The sequence below is a fragment of the Pelophylax lessonae genome (genome assembly GCF_965119305.1).
Source record: "Pelophylax lessonae genome assembly, chromosome: 3".
Classification (NCBI taxonomy): Eukaryota; Metazoa; Chordata; class Amphibia; order Anura; family Ranidae; genus Pelophylax; species Pelophylax lessonae.
In genome coordinates this window covers 496,114,177-496,136,210 of record NC_138770.1, presented here as the reverse complement: position 1 = coordinate 496,136,210, position 22,034 = coordinate 496,114,177, and the positions used below count along the sequence as shown (strand labels likewise).

Sequence of the window (22,034 nt, the reverse complement as noted above, 5' to 3'; positions counted from 1 at the left end):
ATCCTGGGGTGTTTATGAGCCCAAACAAAGTGGATGAAAAGGGCCAGAGTCTGCATAAAATATTTCCTAGGAATAGCTATAGTAGGTAGAGCCTGGAAGAGCTAAAGGAACTTGGGAAGGATGCTCCTCCTGATAATGTTACATCTTTCGAACCATGAATACAGTCCTGAATTCCACTTATCTAGAAGAGCCTGCACCTGACATAATGGGGGGGGGGGGGAGTTGAGCTCAAAGGTTTGGGAGAGGTCAGCAGGGATATAGGTCCCAATGTACTTCACTACACGGTCCGTCCATTTAAATTTAAAGTGAAGCTGTAAGGACTTAAGCAAGGAAGAGGGGATATTCAGGCCCATAGCTCCAGATTTAGAGGTTAATTTTGAGGTAAGAGAAGGATCCGTATAATTTCCAGTTCTTTGAGTAGATTTGGAAGAGAGCTCAACGGGTTGGTCAGAGAGAAGAGTAGATCGTCCACATATGCGGAGATCTTGTGGTGTAACTTGCCAACACAAAGCCCCTGAATATCTGTGTTCAGTCGCAACAGTGCATAGGAAGGGCTCTAAAGAAAGAGCAAAGAGGAGAGGCGACAGTGGGCAGTCCTGCCTAGTCCCGTTAACCGCGAAGGGGGATGATAGAACGCCATTCACCTTCATCTGTGCCGTAAATGCTCAAAATCCAACTAAGCATATTGGTCTCCAGGGCCTGTATGTCTTAGGACTGAAAACCTGAATCACCAATTAACTCCATCAAACGCTTTCTCCGCGTCTGTTCCTAAGAATACACATGGGGTGCGGGACTTGCAGGCTACGTGTATTAAGTTAAGGACTTTAATGGTATTCTCTCACTTCTCGTGTCGGGACGAATCCCACTTGATCCAAATGTACCAGAGGGTAGATGTCATTGAAGATGGAAAGCAAGAATTTTAGTAAAAATCTGCATTTAGTAGTGAAATCAGCCTATAACTGCCGCATTGCATGGGGTCCTTCCCCTCTTTGGGGATAATAAAAATGGTAGATTTTAAAGACTCTGAAAGGATGCAGAGTCTCCTATGGTATTTAGCATATTAACCAAGAATGGTCCCAGTGCAGGAGATAGAAGCTTGTAATATTGTATAGTAAAGCAGTCTGGGCCCGGGGCTTTACCCACCTTGGCCCTGCCCACTGATGTCTGCAGTTCCTCCAATGTGATAGGTGTTTTCACTTCTGGTCGTATTGGGGACGGAAGACTTGGCATTCTAGATGAAGCCAAGTACTCGTTTATTCTAGGTTGGGAGGGAGATTCCAGAGTTAGGTTGTAAAGTGAAGCATACAAGTCACAAAACGTCTGGGCAATTTGTCGCCTTCTCCCCTTTCGTACCTGATATTTGCGGAACATATGTGGTTGAATGGCGATCACGTAATGATCTAACAAGAAACCTGCCACACTTGTTGCCGAATCAAAGAAGTGCTTTTTGCCCTACTGCAATGTAGCTTTAGCTTTGTATAAAAGAATGTCAGAGACCTTGCTAGGAAGGTTCAAAAGTTCACCTTCAGGCTACATGTACACGGGACGTCTGAAAAAGTCCTTTGAACGCTGGAACTTGACAGCTACAGAACGACGTTTAAAAACTCCCGTTGTGACGCGTTTTCATGCCGTGTTTAGCGGCGTTTGCGTTCAGTGGTGTTTTTTGCAAAACACATCTGGAGACCCTCCCAAATACCCACAATGCAACAGAAATATATGTTTTTCAGCCATTTGCATGTGAGAGAAGAGTCAGAAGAGTGAGCAGTGGCAGAGAGAGCAGTGTGTTTGTAGAAAGCTGAATTTTTTTGGGGTGTTTCCACGATGGATCTGAACATGAGCATGTGTGAGGAAATGCTCCTGATGTTGCTGAGGCTCCAAAGACGTAGGAAATTGCGTGAGAGGAGCAGAGTTCACCGCTACTGGACTCATACATTGATGGCTCAACGCACGTCTACGGGATATTTTGTTAATATCCATGTCCAGCTGCGTCATTATCCCGATAAATTCTTTAATTTTACGAGGATGTCTATTGGCACGTTTGATGATCTCCGGGAAAGGCTGCGACCCCGTCTACCTAACATGAGTAAGAGCGTGTCACCAGAGGAACGTCTCTTGGTGACTCTCAGGTATGTGTATATATTTTGCTCTCTCTCTCTCCATTTCTCGCTCTCTCCATCAACTATATATATGCTGTATATGTAAATGCTGTATATGTAATGATTATTTTTTTTCTAATTTAAAGGTTTCTGGCAACAGGCCAATCATTTACATCCCTACACCATTACTTCATGATGGGGGTTGCAACAGTTGCAAAAGTGGCACGTGAAACCTGCTTTGCAATGTGGGAGGAGCTACATGGAGATGTAATGCCAGTGCCAACAGAAGAGATGTGGGAAGAAGTAATTGCTGAATTTTGGACCAAAACAGACTTTGCAAATTGCATGGGAGCTCTGGACGGAAAGCACGTTAAGAGTTAAGAAGCCACCCAAATCTGGTTCACTATATTTTAATTATAAAAAATATTTTTCTATTATACTCCTGGGAATGGTGGATGCTCATTCACGCTTCATATGTGTGGATGTTGGAGCCTATGGGTGTCAGGGGGATTCGAGAATTTTTTGCGAATCTGCCCTGGGGCCTTGCCTATATGAAGGCCGTTTTGGGATTCCTGGATGGAAGCCTCTTCCACGTACAACAGAGCCTAGCCTTCCATTGTTCATTGTAGCTGATGAGGCGTTTGGCCTTGCTGAAAACGTAATGAGGCCCTATAGTGGACATGGACTTAGTCATACTGAAAACATTTTTAACTATAGACTCTGCCTTGCAAGACGAGTTGTTGAGTGCGCATTTGGAATATGTGCAGCTAAGTGGAGGGTACTCCTATCTGCAATGCAATTGGATGTGGAAAACGCAATTAAAGTAGTTCTCGCTTGCTGTGTTCTATATAACTTTGTCATTGACAAAGAGAGAGGATCCACTGAGCCTGCGCCTCCAAACCCTGCCCAAAGCATTCAGTTCCAGGACCTGCGCTCGACTGCTCGAGTTATAGCAATTAGAAATCACTTTGCTGATTATTTTGTTTCTCCCAATGGTAGCTTGCCCTGGCAGGATGCACATATCTAGTTGGGTATCTCTTTTCTATTTTTCAGAATCGTTATGTTTGAATTTTAATAAAAGTAATATAGTTTGAACTTGAATAGTTAGGTTTGTGTGAACACTACTTTACAAATAAAGGATGGTTTTGGCTCGATAATTCTGAGGGGGGGGGGGTGCGATTGGGGGGGGGGGGTTGTCGTCAAACCAACAACAACCCAAACCCAAAATTTTCAGAGTTGGGTCACCCTGGCATGGAAGAGTCAGGTTACCCTGACATGGCAGCTGCAAACTCAGGTCACCCTGACATGGCAGAATGGGGTCATCCAGCTGCCATGCAGGGGTGACCTGACTCTGCCATGCCAGGGTGACCCCACTCTGCCATGTCAAGGTGACCGGAATTTAGGGTGACCTGACTCTGCCATGCCAGGGTGACCCCACTCTGCCATGTCAGGGTGACCGGAGTTTAGGGTGACCGTGTATATATATATATATATATTATATATACATACACAGTGGGTACGGAAAGTATTCAGACCCCCTTACATTTTTCACTCTTTGTTATATTGCAGCCATTTGCTAAAATCATATAGGTTCATTCTTCTTCCTCATGAATGTACACATAGCACCCCATACTGACAGAAAAACACAGAATTGTTGACATTGTTGCAGATTTATTCAAAAAGAAAAACTGAAATTGAAATATCACATGGTCCTAAGTATTCAGACCCTTTGCTGTGACACTCATATTTAACTCAGGTGCTTTCCATTTCTTCTGATCATCCTTGAGATGGTTCTACACCTTCATTTGAGTGCAGCTGTGTTTGATTATACTGATTGGACTTGATTAGGAAAGCCACACACCTGTCTATATAAGACCTTCCAGATCACAATGCATGTCAGAGCAAATGAGAATCATGAGGTCAAAAGGAACTGCCTGAAGAGCTCAGAGACAGAATTGTGGCAAGGCACAGATCTGGCCAAGGTTACAAAAAGATTTCTGCTGCACTTAAAGGTTCCTAAGAGCACAGTGGCCTCCATAATCCTCAAATGGAAGACGTTTGGGACGACCAGAACCCTTCCTAGAGCTGGCCGTCCGGCCAAACTGAGCAATCGGGGGAGAAGAGCCTTGGTGAGAGAGGTAAAGAACCCAAAGATCACTGTGGCTGAGCTCCAGATATGCAGTCAGGAGATGGGAGAAAGTTGTAGAAAGTCAACCATCACTGCAGCCCTCCACCAGTCGGGGCTTTATGGCAGAGTGGCCCGACGGAAGCCTCTCCTCAGTGTAAGACACATGAAAGCCCGCATGGAGTTTGCTAAAAAAACACCTGAAGGACTCCAAGATGGTGAGAAGTAAGATTCTCTGGTCTGATGAGACCAAAATAGAACTTTTTGGCCTTAATTCTAAGCGGTATGTGTGGAGAAAACCAGGCACTGCTAATCACCTGTCCAATACAGTCCCAACAGTAAAGAATGGTGGTGGCAGCATCATGCTGTGGGGGTGTTTTTCAGCTGCAGGGACAGGACGACTGGTTGCAATCGAGGGAAAGATGAATGCGGCCAAGTACAGGGATATCCTGGACAAAAACTTTCTCCAGAGTGCTCTGGACCTCAGACTGGGCCGAAGGTTTACCTTCCAACAAGACAATGACCCTAAGCACACAGCTAAAATAACGAAGGAGTGGCTTCACAACAACTCCGTGACTGTTCTTGAATGGCCCAGCCAGAGCCCTGACTTAAACCCAATTGAGCATCTCTGGAGAGACCTAAAAATGGCTGTCCACCAACGTTTACCATCCAACCTGACAGAACTGGAGAGGATCTGCAAGGAGGAATGGCAGAGGATCCCCAAATCCAGGTGTGAAAGACTTGTTGCATCTTTCCCAAAAAGACTCCTGGCTGTATTAGATCAAAAGGGGGCTTCTACTAAATACTGAGCAAAAGGTCTGAATACTTAGGACCATGTGATATTTCAGTTTTTCTTTTTTAATAAATCTGCAACAATGTCAACAATTCTGTGTTTTTCTGTCAGTTTGGGGTGCTATGTGTACATTCATGAGGAAGAAGAATGAACTTAAATGATTTTAGCAAATGGCTGCAATATAACAAAGAGTGGAAAATTTAAGCGGGTCTGAATACTTTCCGTACCCACTGTATATATACACACACAATATATATATATATATATATATATATATATATATATATATATATACAGTGGGTACGGAAACTACTTTACTTTCCGTACCCACTGTGTATATATATATATATATATATATATATATATATATATATATATATATATATATATATATATATATATATATATATATATATATATATATATATATACATACATACATACATACACACACACACACACACACAATATATACTAGACATTAAGCCCGTTAAATTAACGGGCGCTAGAACATATGGCTGACTGAGCGGCTCTCGCTTATCTCTTTTTTTTTTCTAACAACACGAGAGCCGCATGACGTAGCCAGACCAGAGCCAGAGCTGACCGAGCGGCTCTCGCGTGCGAACGCGTACCCTGGCCAATTTGTTTTCTGCTACCTATGTTTGGTAAAAAAAAAATCACAATAAGCGTATTTTGATTGGTTTGCGCAAAAGTTATTGCGTTTACTAACTAAGGGAAAGATTTGTCATTTTTGGTGTTTTTTTTTTTTTTTTAACGCGTAATGGTGGCGATCTGCGATTTTTTTTGCGGGACTGCGACATTGCGGCGGACAGATTGGACCCTTGACTGACATTTTTGACACTTTTGGGGGTACCAGTGACATTACTGCAGTAATCAGTGCTATATATATGCACTGTTACTGTAAAAATGACACTGGCAGGGAAGGGGTTCATTTTATTGGAGGGAGGGGTTAATGTATGCCTGGTGCTTACTAACGTGTGCGTGGGGAGGTGACTGAGTCAGGGACAGATCGCATGTTCAGCTATGCTGAACCATGCTATCTGTCCCTGCCTGTCACTTAGGAGATTCCCCGACGATCGGGGAAGAGCAGCGGCGATCGCGGCCGCTCCTCCCCTGGCCTGACTCCCCTTGTGACTGAAAACAGTGGAAGCGCCTCCGGTGGCGCGCGAGCGCCGCCTACAGGGGGAGGAGTCCAGCGACGTAGGTCTACGTCGCTGGACGATAACGAGCCACATTGCTGCAGTAACAGCAATGTGAGCAGACGTCAAGTGGTTAAAGTGCAGAGAGCATCATGAAGAACAAGGAACACACCAGGCAGGTCCGAGATACTGTTGTGGAGAAGTTTAAAGCCGGATTTGGATACAAAAAGATTTCCCAAGCTTTATACATCCCAAGGAGCACTGTGCAATTGATAATATTGAAATGGAAGGAGTATCAGACCACTGCAAATCTACGAAGACCTGGCCATCCCTCAAAACTTTCAGCTCATACAAGGAGAAGACTGATTAGAGATGCAGCCAAGAGGCCCACGATCACTCTGGATGAACTGCAAAGATCTACAGCTGAGGTGGGAGACTCTGTCCATAGGACAACAATCAGTCGTATACTGCACAAATCTGGCCTTTATGGAAGAGTGGCAAGAAGAAAGCCATTTCTTAAAGATATCCATAAAAAGTGTTGTTTAAAGTTTGCCACGAGCCACCTGGAAGACACACCAAACATGTGGAAGAAGGTGCTCTGGTCAGATGAAACCAAAATCGAACTTTTTGGCAACAACGCAAAACGTTATGTTTGGCGTAAAAGCAACACAGCTCATCACCCTGAACACACCATCCCCACTGTCAAACATGGTGGTGGCAGCATCATGGTTTGGGCCTGCTTTTCTTCAGCAGGGACAGGGAAGATGGTTAAAATTGATGGGAAGATGGATGGAGCCAAATACAGGACCATTCTGGAAGAAAACCTGATTGAGTCTGCAAAAGACCTGAGACTGGGACGGAGATTTGTCTTCCAACAAGACAATGATCCAAAACATAAAGCAAAAACTACAATGGAATGGTTCACAAATAAACATATCCAGGTGTTAGAATGGCCAAGTCAAAGTCCAGACCTGAATCCAATCGAGAATCTGTGGAAAGAACTGAAAACTGCTGTTCACAAACGCTCTCCATCAAACCTCACTGAGCTCGAGCTGTTTTGCAAGGAGGAATGGGCAAAAATTTCAGTCTCTCAATGTGCAAAACTGATAGAGACATACCCCAAGGAAATTACAGCTGTAATCGCAGCAAAAGATCGCGCTACAAAGTATTAACTTAAGGGGGCTGAATAATTTTGCACGCCCAATTTTTCAGTTTTTTGTTTGTTAAAAAAGTTTGAAATATCCAATAAATTTTGTTTCACTTCATGATTGTGTCCCACTTGTTGTTGATTCTTCACAAAAAATTACAGTTTTATATCTTTATGTTTGAAGCCTAAAATGTGGCAAAAGGTCGAAAAGTTCAAGGGGGCCGAATACTTTCGCAAGGCACTGTATATACACACACACACACACTATATATATATATATATATATATATATGTAGGCCTCCTGAAAACGCAAGTGCTGAACGCGGGTGAAAGTGTTCGGCTGCGTTCGGTCGCGTTTTTGTGTTTGAAACGCCGGGAAACACACGTTCGAACGCAAATAATTGCTTTCCAAAAAACGACACTGAACTCAACTGCCTGCAAATGACTGTAAACGACCATGTGTACATGGACAGATAAGATAACATAGAGGTGGGTTCAGGGGCTTCTGAAAAAACGCCCAACTGCTCCTAAAGTTGCAGTGTACATGAGCCCTCAGTGTCAGGAGTCGGGATAGGTTTGTGTAATGCTTCTCTAAGTGCTGTAGGTCGGCCAGAAGACATGACAACTTTGCTTCTCTCTTCCTCTTGACTCTGGCGCCGTGCTTAATCAGGACTCCCTGTATCACTGACTTGTGTGCCTCCCCGACTTCAGCTGGATCACAATCAGGTGCATTATGTGTCTGAAAATACCAAGTAATCTCCTGCAAAACATCAGCAAGAATGACAGGGTCCTGAAAGAGGCTCTCATTTAACTTCAAAGTCGCGGTCTTGTAATGTTGGGAACCAGAGAGGTTATATCTTAGGACAATTGGTGCATGGTCTGACCAGTTATCGAGCCAATAGATGAATCAACCACCAAGCGTAACTGAGTATGCAGGAGGAAAATGTAATTTTAGTGGGAATATATTTTATGCGGAGCAGAATAAAAGGTGTAGTCTCTCTCCCGTGAGTGGAATAGCCTTCATACATCTACAAGTTGTGCTCTATGAAGGGATTTCGAGGGGAGTTTACGTGGCCCCGGGAGGATCGAAGAAGACCCTGAAGAAGTGTCTACGCTAGGTATTAGAGGATCATTAAAGTCCCCCCATAAGATCAACTGGCCCTCAGTAAAATCCAGGAGCTTGTCAAGAGTGTTTCTAAGGAAGAGGTCCTGCTGTACATTAGGGGCATAAATAGTGGCCAAAGTAACTTTGGTGCCGCCAATTTGTTTAAAAATAGAAAACGTCCCCCCAGCGTCTACGAGAGTATTCAAAAACTTCCAGGGTACCTTAGCAGAAATCAAGATAGAGACCTCCCTTTGATTTAGCCAAGGTATTAGCGGCGTGGTAGGTCAAAGGGTAGTACTGATTTCTAAGGAGGGGAAAGCCGTCACCCCTGAAATGCGTCTCCTGGATAAATGCTACATCAGCTCCCAATCATTTAAGATCATGTAGTAGCATGCATCTTTTCTCAGGTGTTTTGAGTCCCCTGGAGCGAAACCAAACATAAGGAATCCATCCTGCGCCCAACACTAGGGGGAAAAAAAGTGGTGGGGGAGGGAGGGGAAGGAGAGAAAAGGGGGGAGAAAATGCTATAAAGGAGGAGAATAGAGATAAGGAGATGGGGAGAAGAAAGGACTGGAAGTTGAGATAAAGGAGAGGAAAAGAGGAAAAAAAAAACTAGGGTTGTGAAGGAAGGAGGGAGGAATAAGAAAAGAAGGTGGGCATAAAATTATTTCAGGTGGGGTACAACTAAAACAGCCAACCAGGGGAGGGTAGCTAGTGGAAAGCCACTAAAGCACTTAGGTAAGGAAGGGAGAGGAGAAAAAAAAAAGGAAACAAGGCCACAAGGCCACTTGAGTGCAGGTCTAAGGAGGGGAAGTGGTCAGACACAGCCAAAGGGTGGAGCCATTATATACGGACAGTGGATCGTCAGCAGGTATTAGGTCACCTGTGTAACAACGTACTTCAAAAACATAGTCGAACATAACAGTAAACAATGTGTAAAGGAAATGATCCATCGGTTCTAGCTTGGTACCCCGGGAGTCCGAGTAAAGTGGGCACCCGGAAAATCTTCATATATGTCTTTACCATAATTAACAGTCTAGACTATTCAGCCATTTGAAAATCTATCTCAATCACCCCAACAACATCACATTGTAAAGTTCCCCCAAATGTATCATCTATTATTTAAACAAAAACAGCTATGGAGAAAAACTCTGGATTGTGTACCTCCCCCCAGGGAATCCAACGGCGCAGAAGCAGAAAAATGGCCGTCAGCACAGAAGGTACAGAACACCACGGATCTGCTGGGTTCTTTGATGCATGTCACCCCATTCCCCATATAAGGCAATTTGCCCCACACAGGGTCACATTGAGTGCAGCTACACCATGCCCCAACTCCATCAACCGACCCCCCGGGGGAAACCACAAGCCAGAGGTGAGCATCTGAAATGGATGCAATAGGCCACAGCCTCTACCAACAAAGCAGATTCGTCCAATCATAATTCTCCTTCTCTCTTCCTCCCCTTCCCCCCGACGACAAAGAATATTTTAGGCAAGTTGACTTCCAGCGCCAGATCCTTCAAAAAGGGAGGGGCCACACCAGACCACTAAGGGAAGCCCAAACATTGTGTGTCTGGGGCAAGGGCGGAGAAAAAGAGGGAAAAAAAAGGGGGGGGTATGAGGTGAAAAAACTCCCCTGGTCGACCTGAGTCTCATCATAGCTGGGACTGGTATTGACATTTAGTGTTCAAATTGCATTTGAGTAGTCTACCAACTCATTTACCCCAGCAATGCCAGGGGGAAGAAGAGGAAAAAAAAATTAAGGAGCAAAGCCCTTCAATGAAGAGTCTGAGAAGAACACATTGGGTCCACCAGGGAACATGCAAGCCATGATGATAGTATCAGGCAATGGAGGTCAAGAACCTTCAATATCGTGTCTTTCACCGTTCGAGAGTCCACGATAAATCCGGTAATGCAAAAAGAATAAACAAGCTTATAACCCGATCAAAGTTCAGTTACCGCCAGGAGTCCGGATTCCCAGGAACCATCCGAAGTAGGCGCTCTGGAACGACGACGCTGCCTGGGCTGGCATTAGGGAAACCTTGTGCGGGATGAAGCCAGGCCCCAATCTGCCCGGCATCCTCGGTAATAGCTGCAGCCAGTTGGGTACTGGGATGGGGTCCACCTCCAAGAATGTAAAAAGGTCTGGCAGGTCAGTTTGTGAGAGAAAGTGAATGAAGCAGGGCCCTTCCGGATCGTGACATATATGGGGTAACCCCAGCGATAAGCTGTTGGACCTGGTCCAGCACAGGGCGGATAAGAGCTCTACGTTGTAGAGTGGCTCGAGAGATATCTGGTAGTATTTTAATTTGTGAACCATCAAAATCTATCTAGCCAGCTTCCCAAGCTTTGCAGAGGATGCTTTCTTTATGGGAGTAGTGATGGAGGCGGCAGATTACATCTCCAGGCTGGCGTTGGTCAGGGAATTTGGGACCTAGGGCCCTATCCAACTACATGTTGGCAGGCGGTGTGGCATTCAAAACCCGATGGAAGATCGTAAAAATAGTGTCCCGCAGATCCTCGTTGCCCGTAGCTTCAGGGAGTCCACAGAGCCGCAGGTAATTTCGATGGCTCCTACCTTCTAAGTCCTCCAGCTGGAGTTGTAGGGCAATCGCTGCTTCCATCTGGGAGTCTCCGGATGCCTCCTAATCAGCCACCTTTTGTGCAAGGGATGCAGCCGCCTACTCCCCGGCCGCCAGATGGACCCCCCCAACCCCTGCACCTCCCCACAAACCTTTTGTATGGTGCTTTGGTTGGCATCCACCACCTGCTGAATAAGGGCTTCAATGTCTTCCTTCGTGGGAAGACCCTGTAGGAGGGTCCGGAGGTCGGCTTCCTCTAGCCCGGCTGGTATGCAGTCTGGTTCTGATGGAGAGGATTGCTCGCTCGAGGCCAATGCTGCTAGTATGCCGGAGTAGGTGTCCGAGCACCCAGAGGATGCCGGAGAGACCGAAGGCGCCTGTGAGTCCGAAGCCGCGGCCGAGCAGCCATCTCGGTGTTTGTGCTGGGTTGCGTGAGCCCGAGAAAAAAATGTGGTATCTCCGTTCGGGTTACCAGTCTCGGGAGGGCCATGGTGTGTCTTTGTCTTGCCATTCTTTACCGCCGACATGCCACTGTATTTAAGTGATAAAAACGTTTAAAGTCTACTGAGGCACCGGGAGCTCCAGTATAGCACGTCCTCACTCAGCCAGGTCCAAGCCATGCCCCAACAGTTAGATTCTAACTTCAGCTTGTTCAATTAAGCTTTGACAAAAAAAAAAAAAACTGGAAATTGATTGGCTTCTATGCAGATCTGCACCAGATTTTGCACTCTCCAGTTTTAGTAAATCAACTCCACAGTATAAAACATAAGTCGACTTTAAAGGGGTTGATTTACTAAAACTGGAGAGTGTCCAGTGCTCAGAATGCCCAGGTGCTGTGAAAACAACTTCCTCGGTCAATTAGGCTTGGAGGTTCCCCTGAACTTCCAATTTCCTAAGCCTCACTATTAGGCTTTAATTCTGATGGGTAGACTTACTGCTTTAATCCACTTCTGAGATACCCGTGTACATTTTGACTTGCTAAGTGCTAGGTAGACCTAGGCCACCCGCACATGAGTTCTGAAGGACCCAGTGACTGCCACGGAGATCTGCATAATAGGAGAGAGGGGAAAGTGGTGTGTTCTTTCATACCTAAAGTATTGGATTGTTCTTGGGCAGGGTTACAGTAGGTTGTTGTGGAGAATGGGCAATGTAAGCACTGGTTATGTATGTACTATATAATAAAGTGAATTTGTTACTCTGCCCTGTAAAGATACAATTCAGGTTCACATGACCCCCAAAGATTGCGAGAGCATCAAAGCCTGGGAACGGTTGGTTATTGGATGAGGTTCTCCAACATATTGGCCAAGATCATTATCTTTTCTCATTAGTTATTTCCTTTTGCTAAACTTTGATATAAATGCTACCTTTTTTTTTTTTACCCGTGCTGACAAAATATCTAAAACTGTCCATGTCCCAAATAACTGCAAAGCAACTTTCTTCTAACTTTTTTATGCTCCATACTACAATGTATAATGAGGAATAACTTCCCTTTCTTGGGAATCCATTATACTCTATATGTATGCTGTATGCTGGAAAAAAAAAGGTTCTAACAGGTTTCTAGATATCTGTGGCCAGTCCTAAAGAACTATATCATTGTTGAACACTTGTCAGCAACTCTTCCACAATTAAGTCTCTGGGTTGGATTATCTAGAAACATACAGGCATGTTAGGAAAAAAGAACTGTGCCAGCTGTACAGTGACATGCTTACCTGTTCTGGAGCCATGTAACGTTCGGTTCCCCTTCCAGCTGTCCTGAGTAATCGGTCTCTCTCCAGTTTTTCACTTACTGGGGTAACCAGACCAAAATCCGCTATCTTTACTACCATATCTTCTGCAAACAAAATATTTGGAGGCTGTAAAATAGAAGAGATAAATATTATTTTACACTGCAGACAATGACATACTATGCACTTCAAAGGGCCCATAGGCAATCTCCAAATCTACAGACAATAGAGAAGCAATTGTAAAACTAAAGTGCTTCTTTACAGCATTTGAGCCAGGCCAAAAGAGAATGGGTTTTAGATGAATGGGGTTATGCATGCACGTTTAGTTGTTCATTCTAAATGAGAAGAGACAGGTAATAGATTTGTCAAGGAGTCTTACAAGGAAAAAACAGTCTCTGTAACAATTCATAATTGCGATTTTGTTTATATTATTCATGTACAGTGGGTTTAGAAAATAATCACCCCCTTTAAAATAATCATATTTTGTTGCTTTGCAGCCTGAAGTGCAGACAGACACATTTTGTTTTATCCATCTTTATTTACTCAACTGCAACTTATAAGATCCAACACCAACATGTCAGAAAATAATTCAAGAACAGAATTGAGTTGGAAAAATAATCACCCACTTGTGTCAGTATTTTGTTGAACCACCTTTTGCTGTAATAACAGCCTTTAGTCTGTTGGGATATGTCTACCAACCTTGCAAATCTTTGCAAGATTTGCCCACTCTTCTTTGCAGAACTGCTCAACTTGAGGTAAATTTGATGGCGATTGTTTCTGGACTGCAGTCTTCAAGTAATTAACCACTTAAGCCCCGGAAGATTTTACCCCCTTCCTGACCAGGCCCTATTTTGCGATTCGGTACTGCGTGACTTTAATGGACAATTGCGCGGTCATGCGACACTGTACCCAAATGAAATTGACGTCCTTTTTTTCCCACAAACAGAGCTTTCTTTTGGTGGTATTTGATCACCTGTGCGATTTTTACTTTTTGAGCTATAAACAAAAAAAAGCGTAAATTTTTTAAAAATAACAATATTTTTCACATTTTTTTTATATGAAATTCCCCCCAAAAAATGAAAGAATCAAATTTTTTTAACATTTTTGGCCAATTTGTTTTCTGCTACATATGTTTGGTAAAAAAAAAATTGCAATAAGCATATTTTGATTGTTTTGCCCAAAAGTTGTTGCGTTTACTAAGGGAAAGATTTCTGTCATTTTTGGTGTTTTGTTTTTTTTAACGAGTAATGGCGGCGATCTGTGATTTTTTTTGCGGGACTGCGACATTGCGGCGGACAGATCGGACCCTTGACTGACATTTTTGACACTTTTGGGGTTACCAGTGACATTACTACAGTAATCAGTGCTATACATATGCACTGTTACTGTAAAATTTACACTGGCATGGACGGGGTTAACTTTATTAGTGATCAAGGGGTTAAGTGTGTCCCTAGGGGCGTGCTAACTGTAAAGGGGTGTGGCTAGCGGTGTAACAACAGAGACATACGATCCTACATAGCAGGACCATATGATCTCTGTTCTTACACAGGGGAGAATGACAGGCGGCTGTGTTTACATCACCCGCCTGCTTTTCTCCCTCTCCACAGGGAGATCGCGAGTGACCGGCGGACATTGCGGACTGCTAAGGAAACGAGCGGAGGCGCGCGCTCGCCCCCTAGATCCTGACAGGCGAGCGACGTAGATCTACGTCGCTTTGCCTGTGAGGGGCTGACCGCCGCAGTAAATAGTCGTTCGGCGGTCGGCAAGTGGTTAACAGTGTGGGCTCTGACTAGTCCACGCAAGGACATTGACCTTTTTCTCCTCAACTACTGTGTGGTCATTTTTGCGGATTGCTTTGGTCATTGTCATGGTAAAAGGTAAACCCATTGTCCCCATTGACAACTTTCTGGCAGAGGGCAGCAGATTTTCCTCAGGAATTTGATGGTATTTTGCCCCATCCCTTTTTTTCTTCTATCCTGACAAGTGCTCCAGCCCTAGCTGCAGAGAAACCCTCTTATAATAGGATACCACCACCTACATGCTTTACCGTAAGAATGGTGTTATTTGGATGGTCAGCTGTACTGGATTTGCGCCAGACAAAAAAAGTATTCAATTTTAATCTAATCTGGCCATAACACCTTTTTCTGTGTGGCCTCAGAATGTTTAATGGGCATTTTGGCAAAGCTCAGTCATGACTGCACATGGCCTTTCTTGAGCAGTGGCATTTTTCTTGCAACCCTCCTACTCCCATACAAGCCATATTTGTGGAAAATTTGTGATACATGTACACAATGACCACTCATTGTCAAATTCCTGCAACTGCTTCCGAGGTGCTGTAGGCCTCTCGTTAGCCTTTCTGATCAGTTTCCTCCTGGCTCTTATATTCAGTTTGGAGCGACGTCCTGACCCAGGGAGGATCTGTGTTGTACCAAATACCTCCCACTTTTTAATAATAGACTTCAATGTGCTTCTAGGAATTGATAAAGCCTTTGATATTTTTTTTTTTTTTTTTTGCATTCATTTTCTGCCTGTCCACAACTTTATCTCAGAAATCTTTTGACAGTGCCTTGCCACCCACAGTTGATTGTTTGCTTCAGTTGCACTATCAGGGACTTGAAATGCTCCAGAAAAGCAATTTTTTTGCTGAGCCAATGAAAATGACCACAGCTGATAACAGTTGAAAGTGCCCATGTGCTCATTTCAGGCTGCTGCAGCGACAAAATGTGATTTTAAAGGGGGGAGGGGGGATCATTTTCTATACCCATGGTATATAACTGCAAAATCAAGGCCCGTTTTACTTAGTTAAGTTATAACATGCATAAAAGGTTTGAAATTCGAAACCCCATTAAATATAGGCCTGCCAGAACCAGCATGCAAACTGTTTTGGTCAAGTTTTTCTTAACACAAAAAAAAAAAAAAAAACGTACAAAAATACTATATCTGTGTAAATATATAGATCTTGCAAAACATGTATTACCAAGGTAACCATTTTGGAGTTTGACATATGGTTAAGTGATTACAATATGGAAAAAGTGTGATTTCTGTATATTTTTGTTGATAACATTACCCTGCTTTTGATTTCGCGTATACAGTGGTGTATGTCAGGACAACGTGGAGAATATATACAAATGAAGTGAACTGATGCCATCAAACAACTTTTGATTTTAATGCTTACCAGGCTAATTTTCTTCTGCAATTTTTTTAATGCCATCAACATAATAGAGAAGGACAAGGAAGTGTGCACACCAAAATTAGAAGCCTCGCTTTGTGTAGTTCAGTTCAAAACTTTTTTTTTTTTTAAAAGATAGGTTTAATTTTTTGAGTGGTAAAAAACAAGCAAGAATACAGCATAAGTAAAAATAACATCTAAGCCCCGGTTCACACTTCTGCGAGTGCCGGGTTCGCATGTAATGTCGGAGCGCACTGCTCCGACATTACATGTGATCAGTTGTGCGGTGCGAGTTTAGCCATACAGTTTGTATGGCTAAATTCGCATCGCACCCGGAGCAAAGACGCACAGGAGGCATTTTTGCAGCCGCATCAGGATCGGATCGCACAGCGTTTCACACTTGTGCGATCCGCTCCTGTGCGAACTGCACGATCGCACTGCGATATGCGATCAAACTGGGGGTGTCGTTAAGATTACATTGACACCCCCAGCGGATCGCATATGGCAGTGTGAACTGCTGGGGGTGCGTGTGCGATGCGGGAACAGGCTGCGAATTCGCAGCCTTCCCGCACTCGCATAAATGTGAACCGAGCCTTAAAGTAAAGTGCAAAACAATTATGTGCAAAACAATTATGACCATATAGGGACATCATTAGAGCAATGACAATACAGGAGCCACAGTTAGAGGTCTAGAAATCCCATTGCCCCATTTTTTATGAAACACTTTTGTTTTTTATCCCTGAGCTCAAAGGTAAGTTTATACAGAGGCAGGGAGTAATTAACAAGTCTCAGCCAATGGGCGATAGTGACCCCTTCCAAGATTGCAGTAGCGATTTCTTGGAATGAAAATCTAATATACGTAACAGTCTCTTAGAATGTGTAGGAAGCGTCAGGTGCCAGAAAATAGACCAAAAAAAAAAAAATCAGATTGTGAAAATGCACAATGTTGTAACTATGCTAATTTTCTTATGATCCTTATCTTTGTACTATATTGTATAACTTGGTATAAATAACTTTTTATATTGTTGTACATTCTTTTTCTATTCATCTTTTAATAAAATAAGATTGAAAAAAAAAAGCTCATACAAGATATTTTCTCAGCTGGTAACTTGCTCCCCTTTTCAAACCTTAGGGACAAGTTTAAGTTTCTGGGTTGGATGTTATTTCGGTATTTTCAATTACGTGCCACAAGAGTTCAGTTTCCCGCTCCCTCAAATCTAACTATGGACCCTATTGAGGAATTACTGGCCCAGGACTTACTATCCAAATCTTTATCCACTCTTTACTTAGATTTGCTTAGTACGGACTCCCCCAAGATGGAAAGACTATGGAATTTATGGAAAACGGATTTACCCAACCTTGACAGAGAAGACTAGGGAGGATTTCCTTGAGGACAGCGTTAGACTGTTAATTTCTGCAAGGGACAAGTAAATTCAGATAAAATTTCTGCACAGGGTCTATTACATGCCTCAGAGACTGCAAGGAATTTCCCTCTGAGATGGCCAGGGTGTACCCGCTGTGGGGAAGATGTGGGCACTGTTAAATTTCTAATAAACTGTATATATATATGTCTGTTTTAGGAATATGCCTTTGCTTTCATTGCCAGTGTGTATTATGTCACTTTGCTTGCTTCCATATTATGGACTATGTACCATTATCGTGCTTAAATAAAGGAACATTCTGTTTTGTTAGGAAAGATAAGAAAGCAGCTACTATCATGCGGGGTTTTACTAATGTGGCCCAGGGGTGTTTAAATCCAGGGAATAGAGTAAGGAGTGTGGTCAGGTCTGGCTAAGCAAGCAAGTAGATGACCAGCTTTATTGCCATGTTCAAAGCTTTTTTGGGTAGTATAAAGCATATTTTTATATTTTTAAGATCTAACAGGCAAAGCTCATATTGCGTTTATGTAACCATATGTCCCGTGTGCTAGGGTCAGGTGTAGTAACAATCAGATTCCGCCACTAGTATAGCATTTTCTAAATTATTCAGTACCCTGTTGGGCATTTTTAATTAGTGCACAAGTAATAGACATAAAATTGCCCCGCAGAGTAGACTTAAAAGCCTCCCACTCTGTAGAGGGATTGACAGTATCTAAGTTTGCATTTCAGTAATTCGCAATACCTTGCTCACATTCCTCCTGCACCATCTCATCCTCCAACCATTGCGAATTCACAAAGTGGGACTACGTCGTGGGGAGGGGGAGAGAGAGAGAGAGAGGGAGAGAGAGGGAGGGAGAGGGAGGGAGAGGGAGGGAGAGGGAGGGAGAGGGAGGGAGAGGGAGAATTTGCGAATTCACAAAGTGGGACTACGTCGTGGGGAGGGGGAGAGAGAGAGGGAGAGAGAGGGAGGGAGAGGGAGGGAGAGGGAGGGAGAGGGAGGGAGAGGGAGAGAGAGGGAGAGGGAGGGAGAGGGAGAGAGAGGGAGGGAGAGGGAGAGAGAGGGAGAGAGAGGGAGAGGGAGAGAGAGGGAGGGAGAGAGAGGGAGGGAGAGAGGGAGGGAGAGAGAGGGAGAGAGAGGGAGAGAGGGAGGGAGGAAGGGAGGGAGGGAGAGGGGGAGAGAGAGAGAGAGAGAGAGAGAGAGAGAGAGAGAGAGAGGGAGGGAGAGAGGGGGGGAGAGAGGGAGAGAGATGATCTGATATACTGAAAAAATTTCAAATAGTGCTGCGCTCGAAAAAATGGCAAAAAGTGCTAATAATTCAACAATAATCGCATCAAATATTAATAAATAATGTGAAGAAATAATCCATAAAGTACAAAAAAAAAAATACAAAGTGCTAGCATTATTAATATTAATCAATAATGTAAGATAATAAATAGTCCATAAAATGCAAAAAAGTGGAAGGTGCTAGCAATAAAATTATTATTATACCATGAAAAATATTACAATAATGTGCAAAAATAGTCCATAAAATCTCAGTGGGTGATACTTCAGTGCAAAAATCCAAAAAATGCAAAGTGCTCTGTGCTTCTCCACCACCCCTATGAATGAGCCTCTCATCTTAGTATCTAACCACTATTTCACCAGCAGGTCAGATAAAGCAGTTCCCCATGTGGGGATATATTCAATCAGGTGTAGATCTCTGGTTTAAATCTTTCAAATCCCTTTCATGGAAAACGATCCATATATAAGGTAGACATCTAGTACTCTCTGTCATTAAGGAATCCTATGCAGTATATTAAAAGCAATGTATACTCACAAAATAGGTACAAGCAGCTGTGCGGGCTTTACAGACATTCAATGGCTACTATGGCCACAGTTTGAAATAGACGAACAGGCTCCGCCCCTATACACATTACGTCGGTATTGACTTCTACAGTAGGGGTAGAGACTAGTGATTTGATAAACCCCTGGGTAAAAATAACACTTCAGAGACAAGAGGAATTAGAGGCTAAGGCAAAGGCCAAATCCATCGAGACATGGTGTGAAAGGAGTCGGAGTGACAGGAATACTGAAGAACATAAGGGATGCTTTCACCGCCATGTATCAGTAAGACCATACACTTGCAGTTAATTAATAAATGTGGGATAGGATTTACCACCACCACCCATCAAGCTGTCCATAGCAGGGTTCAAGACAGCTTTAAAGTCCCTGACAAAGTAGAGGGCCACAGGGTCGGAAAAGGTTTAGGAGGGATAATTTGGTTAGCAATTCCCATGAAGGGTGGGGGGGCATACAAGTTGACCAACGCAAGTATCACCGAGGCAATTTGTAAGGAAGTACAATACATCGCCCCTCCTGATTGGTTTTAATTTGTATAATATCAGCTGGGAGGAATTTACCTAACAATATAGAGACTCCTCTGGAGTAAAAAGGTATGAGTGGCATGAAATGATTTCGCAAGCCAATGGCGTTTAAGGGCTAATAATTTGGTGCCAGTTAGATGTATTTCTTGAAGACAGAGTATATGAGACTTATTACAGTACTTTATTATAATGGGCATATATACCTTTAAAAGAAAGGGTCTCCATAAACTGGAGGAAAATGTCCCCTCAAGGTGCAGTTGTGTGATAGATCGGAACATATGGGTTATCCATTGTCAGGTCATCTTGCCCACAGGAGGGAGCAAAATCAGGAAGCCATCACTGTAGGAGCAAATGTGGAGATTGGGTATGATCAAACATCAGTTACGTATGGGTGCAGATCCAAAATGATCTAGCCAAGCCATGGTTAAGGATCTGTTCAATTAGGGAGCGTGGGGGGCACCCGAGGGAGGACGTGGATGGTTGCGATGCGATGAGCTCAATGACAAAGGTGAATGACCGTGCTTTAATTCCAAAATCTTCTCGCAGCCATGAGTGAAGAAACCGTTCTGGGTGAAATCCCTCTGAGGCCTCAGAGAAGCCTACAATATGGAGATTGTTCTGATGGGAACTATTTTCCAGGTCACCAAGTTTAGCTTTGAGAGGCCCTTGTAGCTGTGCGTACTGTAGTAGATAGAGGGTGCAAAGAATATTCTGATTTTAACCATGGCTGCTGCTCGGGCGGGTGCCCACCCACAAGAGGAGTGTCACTGTGCCAGTTGGGAAGTGAAAGGATGCAGGATGCCTTGTAGGATGATCGAAGAGAACCAAAGCTGCTAGATTATACTGCCGCTAAGTTCGCAATCAAGCCAGCCATGCTCCCCCCAGTTTACAACTTGTGAATTACTCTATATCCAACTGTTAAACAATGCACAACTTTATGTTTATATTTTATTCATAACAAACATACAAAAATGTATTTAGATTAATGTTTAAAGATAGTTTAAGGCCCCGTTCACACTGGGGCGATCCGACTTGGGGGGGTGACCTCCGAGGTCACGGTGCGAGCAGCGCGCCGCGACCTCGGAGCGGCCGGCATGGACTTCATAACATTGAAGTCTATGACGGTTGCTCCGGGTCGCCCCAAAGAAGCTCCGGACCCTTTTTCTAAGTTGGAGCGACTTGTGTCGCTCCTATTAGAACGGGTCCGCAGCTTCCCTATGGAAGGCGACCTACGTCGCCTCACAGGTCGCCTTAGTGTGAACGGGGACTAAGAAAACTGCTTACAAGACAACTTTATGGGCAATAACTTACTTTTAGGTCTCTGTGAATTAAATTTTTTGAATGAATGTACTCCACTCCATCTACTATTTGTTGGAAAATATCAAGACTCTTGAGCTTATTAATTTTTTCCATCCTTTCAATCCAGTCTTCCAATGTTCCTTTTGCACACCATTCCATTTGTATGAACAGGCACTTTAGCTTCCTGTTCTGCCTACAAAACAAAACAACAAAAGGTTTATTATTTCTTAAGACAGGGTTTCTCAAAGAAAGGTATGCTTGAACAATTCTAAAAGTCTGTTTTTTAAACTGGTAGCCACATCACTACTGGGACCTGTTAATGACTGTAATGGAGATATTGACGTCTACAATAATTTTTACCTGAAATGAACATTATAGTGAACTTTTTAGGACTAAAGTTTCAGAACACTGCCTGGACATTCTGAGAACAGCTGACATCATAAAACAGCTCTGTTGTACTGTATCTAGAGGCAATAATTGTGCAGGGAGAGTGGGTTGTATAGTATCAAGAGTTGGTATCTTTGAAGGTCTGAAGGTTTTTCTTTTGTCCACGATGCTGCTTGGTATAAAGATGGTATCTACAAACAATGTAATGTTGTTTAAAACAATGAAGTCCCTTGTCTGGAGGGAATCACTTGGGGAGGGGGGAGGGGGGGGCTGTGAGGGGGACCTCTACCTGGTCAGCATTAAGTTAAAGGTGTGTTTTTTTTTCCATGTATTTCTTATTTTATCTAAAGGGGGTTGGGTAGAGAAGGTATATAAAAACAAGTCAAAGCTCTACATAAAACCCCTCCTCTTTGAACCCAGACTTCAGATGACCAGGAGGTCTGCGTAATGTATCACCTTTATTTCTCTTGTTTTTCTTTTCTGCCCTGAAATTTGTCCTAATATACAGATAGCATTTGTATTTCCATAGTACCATCATTCTTTTATATTGCATTACTCATTTACTTTGTGGTTGATTTTATTTAATGTTATTGGTGACTAGCTTCTCTTCTGTAATAAAATAGGATTTTTGTAAGATCTTACCATAAAAACGAATTTTTGTAAAATCTTACCTATAAAATTCCTCTCTCTGAGTCCTCCGACAGTCG

General features: G+C 43.4%; 1 protein-coding gene across 1 annotated transcript in view; it reads right to left on the bottom strand.

Moving 5' to 3' along the window:
- LOC309549718 (interferon-induced, double-stranded RNA-activated protein kinase-like) overlaps positions 1-22,034 on the bottom strand; it is a 363,835-nt gene that overhangs the window by 143,224 nt on the left and 198,577 nt on the right. The window contains exons 13-14 of the mRNA XM_082250192.1: positions 20,953-21,133; positions 12,715-12,858 (exon numbers count right to left, since the gene is read on the bottom strand). Coding sequence (XP_082106318.1) covers positions 12,715-12,858; positions 20,953-21,133 — 325 coding nt within the window. The remainder of the gene's footprint in view (positions 1-12,714; positions 12,859-20,952; positions 21,134-22,034) is intronic.